Raw genomic sequence first — 3,727 nt, forward strand, 5'->3', positions numbered from 1 at the left:
TATTATTAAACAATTTCAATAAATGTTTTAGCTTTTCAGATGTTGATTTGATTGTTGGAGGAAAACGATTGCCCGCCCATCGTATTGTATTAGCTTCACGCAGCGAATATTTTAGGTATTTTTTTTCTTATCATTAAGTATAATTCCTTAGGCCTTTCTTTTTGGGCGGGTGAAAACTTTGTTTTATTATTATTATAATTTTTTTTTTTAATTTTTGAACATCTAATCTGAAAGTTGAGCATAATTTTAATCTTTATTCAACTGTTTATGGGGAATTCTACGTCAAACCGGGCCATAAGTCTCACCCCTCAAGGGATACTCAAAATAAATGGTTTCATCATACCAGAAGTACAATTGTCTAGCTTACCCCTCAAAAGGGTAACATATCACTCCATAATTTAACGTTTGTAGTAATGGTGTGTATTATTCTTAGGAGAGCATTTTACGGAGGCCTTAGAGAAGCCAATCAGTCTACGATGGAAATTAATGAAGTCCCATTAACCACATTTAAAATACTTCTTGGATATATTTACACTGGTCGAATAAATTTAAGTGATCTAGAGGTAACGAATAACCGACGTAGCTTAGTGGTTATTAAGTTAAGCTTAGTGTTTACTGGCACAATATAATTAGTATTAGGGTTGTGTGATCGTTTGGATAGTATGTGTTTGGACTGTTAAATTAAATTATATGTTTAATCAAAACAGGTGAATAAAAAAGATAAATGACATTATTTATTCTTTATTTTTTAGGGTGGTGAGATTTTCGAACTAAGACGTGTTTCGGATTTATTTAGCTTTTTAAACTTAAAACACTTATTAGGCGAGTATTTGAAAAAAAAAATAGAAGTACACAATGTATGTTCGTTCTTTGATATGACACGGCTTTATCAATACAAGGATCTTGAAGTCGAATCAATCAACTTTATTGATATCCATGCTTTGGATGTATTGCAGTCAGATGATTTTCTTTCTTTGTCATCCGTAATGAGTTTTTTTTTAAATAAAAAAATGGCATTGTTAATGTTAATTGAAAAGTTGAGAAACAATTTTTTCTTTTAGGAAGCTCTTCATGAAATCTTAAAACGTGACTCGTTTTGTGCTAACGAATTAGTTATATTCCGTATGGTTTGTCGCTGGATCAATGAGAACCAAATCGACGTGGATCCTGATACTAAAATCAGAGTTTTATCTGCCGTCAGGTATCCGTTAATGAGCGATGAAGAACTGTCCGAGGCTAGGAAATCACAAGTGGGCAGTACAGTTTCTAATGTCATACAATTTAAAAACACGTGGTCACCAGATGAGCCTAAACTTCGCGGACAACTAAGTATGCTTGCTGTACACATCAATTTGTAATTCGCCAATTATGTTGGTTTCAATTATTTAATTTTTTAGAATCCGATGTGAATCTTATTAATGAGTCTCAGAGTTATCCTCCAATCCGTGGCAATGATGGCGGTACTTATATGTTAACGTTGGACCATCCTTCATTTATAAACTATATTGAATTATTGTTATCAGATGGAATTGCCACGAATCCAAAGTATGTTTTGAATTTAAAAATATTTTAAATTAAAATGGCTATTATATATAAATAAAATGTATTTGAATAGTTATTCAAAACATACGTAACTAATGAACTGATTAAAATTGATTTTCGTTTATGTATAACTATTTTATTTTATGAGCATTTGATTTAATTTTAGGTAAACCAAACAAATTTATAAATTTTTGTTCTTAATAAATAATAATTGTACAATGTTGTCTATAATTTGTTTTTATAATTCTACAGCTCTGTTCCCATTATTTAGTTTTCTATGCTATTTTACAAATAACTACTCTACAAGTTATTCGAATTGTTTGATACTTTAGGTTTTACTCTTATTACATTCAAGTTTCACTCGATGAGCGCCAATGGATAAATGTTTTAGATCACTCAATTTATAATTGTCGATCAATTCAAAAATTGTGGATTCATCCACGCATGGTTCGGTATATACGCTTTGTTGGAACCAAAAGAACCTCCCATGTGCTTTTTAAAATTAGGGATGTCAGTTACAATAAACGCGAAATGCACATGGTGGAAATCAAAAATGGATTAGTCGGTAAGAAAACCAACGGAGTGACTAATTTTTTTAATATAAAAATATGCTTATTTATGTATAAATACATATTTGTTTAATTTATTTATTTTAATCAAGCTCCTAAACACATGTATAATGTCGCTTCAAGATGTATGAATGCGTCTGTAATCAAAGGTACAAATAGTGTTAGTGATTGCTCGCTATTAGATCACTACTGTGAAAGCTCGTCTAGGTTTGAAGAATACACATGGCATTGGATAGGATCGAGTTCTATAGTGGTTCACCTTGTACAACCGTATATACTTAGCTCAATAAGGTAATAGTATAAATATCTTGCAATTTTTATAGCACTATTTGTTTATAGTACATTTTAATGTACTATGCTGACCAGGCCAACATCTTTTGACAATTTTTTTTTTATCATTTCCGGTAGTTGGAATGAATTCTTTAATTCATACACTGTCTATAAATAATTTCTCTATAAATTGTTCAATCAAACTCTACAAGATGTGTTTCTTATATCCTTTACAGAGCCTAAGTCTCCAACTCGTGCAAAAAATCTATTTATTAGAATCTTACTTAATTAAATTTTATGTCTTGTAGAAGATCCCAATTTATTTCTCAGGATTGCCCTCATTCCCTCAATTTGTATTATTGCATTTTTACTAGCTAAACTTATCAATACAGTATAAATTCTTGTTTATTTTTATATTTTAAAACTGGTCTGTAGTTCATTAAAACAATTAGCAACTAGATAACATTAATAAAAATAACAAAATTAAAATCATTTTGATTCTAATTTTAGTTAGAACATTTACAGGATATTTATAGCATAAATAAGATATTGGCCGCAGTATCTGTTATTCATGACTTTTATTATTTATTAGCTGTACCCGCATGACGTTGCCCGTGCCCTTTTGTAGTATAATATTGCGAAGTTTTTCAAGCAAGATATAAAATTGTTAGACTAAGTGTTAGATAACATATAATGCTCTAATTTATATCTCGTTTATCCCATTACATCTAATGATTTACATCTAAAAATGAATAATTGATGTACTTGTACCCTCCCAACATTCAAGTTTTTTTGGTTTTTTTAAGTTTAACTTATAAAAGATAATTTCAGTGACATAAGATAGGGCTATTGTTCTTATCATTTCTAATCATCATTCATCATCATACTGTAAAATTTGTTTTAAACTTTTATAAGCAACTTTTTTTTTTTTTAAAAAATGAGATTTTAATTTAACATTGATTTTAATTTTTTTTTTATTGTTCTCATCATTTCTAATCATCATTCATCATCATACTGTAAAATTTGTTTTAAACTTTTATAAGCAACTTTTCTTTTTTTTTAAAAATGAGATTTTAATTTAACATTGATTTTAATTTTTTTTTTTATTGTTCTTATCATTTCTAATCATCATTCATCATCATACTGTAAAATTTGTTTTAAACTTTTATTAACACATTAATTATATATTTTATATTTTATCATACTAATTGCTTCTAACTCACGTTAAAGGTATAATGTAAGCATGCATTAAGAATGGATTGTTAGAACTTCCACACTTTAGGATGTAAAATAGGGGGAAAAAATTTGAATTATTTATCAACGTAAGGGCAAACTATAATAACTAG

The 3,727-nt window shown here is 28.7% G+C and overlaps 1 protein-coding gene across 1 annotated transcript; it reads left to right on the top strand.

The window, feature by feature from the left end:
- The first annotated feature begins 875 nt into the window (after nt 1-875).
- LOC126837794 (BTB/POZ domain-containing protein 9-like) lies at nt 876-2,406 on the top strand. Its single transcript, XM_050571746.1, has 4 exons — nt 876-983; nt 1,062-1,329; nt 1,398-1,545; nt 2,235-2,406. The coding sequence occupies exons 1-4, from the start codon at nt 876-878 to the stop codon at nt 2,404-2,406; spliced, it is 696 nt and encodes a 231-aa protein (XP_050427703.1).
- The last annotated feature ends 1,321 nt before the right edge of the window (nt 2,407-3,727 follow it).

The sequence above is a fragment of the Adelges cooleyi genome, unplaced genomic scaffold (assembly GCF_023614345.1).
Source record: "Adelges cooleyi isolate 19-005CV unplaced genomic scaffold, UGA_ACOO_1.1 ACOO_flye_CR_arks_rails_tigmint_CR_PRNA_29, whole genome shotgun sequence".
Taxonomy (NCBI): domain Eukaryota; kingdom Metazoa; phylum Arthropoda; class Insecta; order Hemiptera; family Adelgidae; genus Adelges; species Adelges cooleyi.

Coding starts and splice junctions, on each gene's coding strand:
- LOC126837794 (XM_050571746.1), top strand. CDS start 876: ATGACACGGCTTTATCAATACAAGGATCTTGAAGTCGAATCAATCAAC. Junction 984..1,061: donor ATTTTCTTTCTTTGTCATCC/GTAATGAGTTTT, acceptor TTTTTCTTTTAG/GAAGCTCTTCATGAAATCTT. Junction 1,330..1,397: donor TAAACTTCGCGGACAACTAA/GTATGCTTGCTG, acceptor TTAATTTTTTAG/AATCCGATGTGAATCTTATT.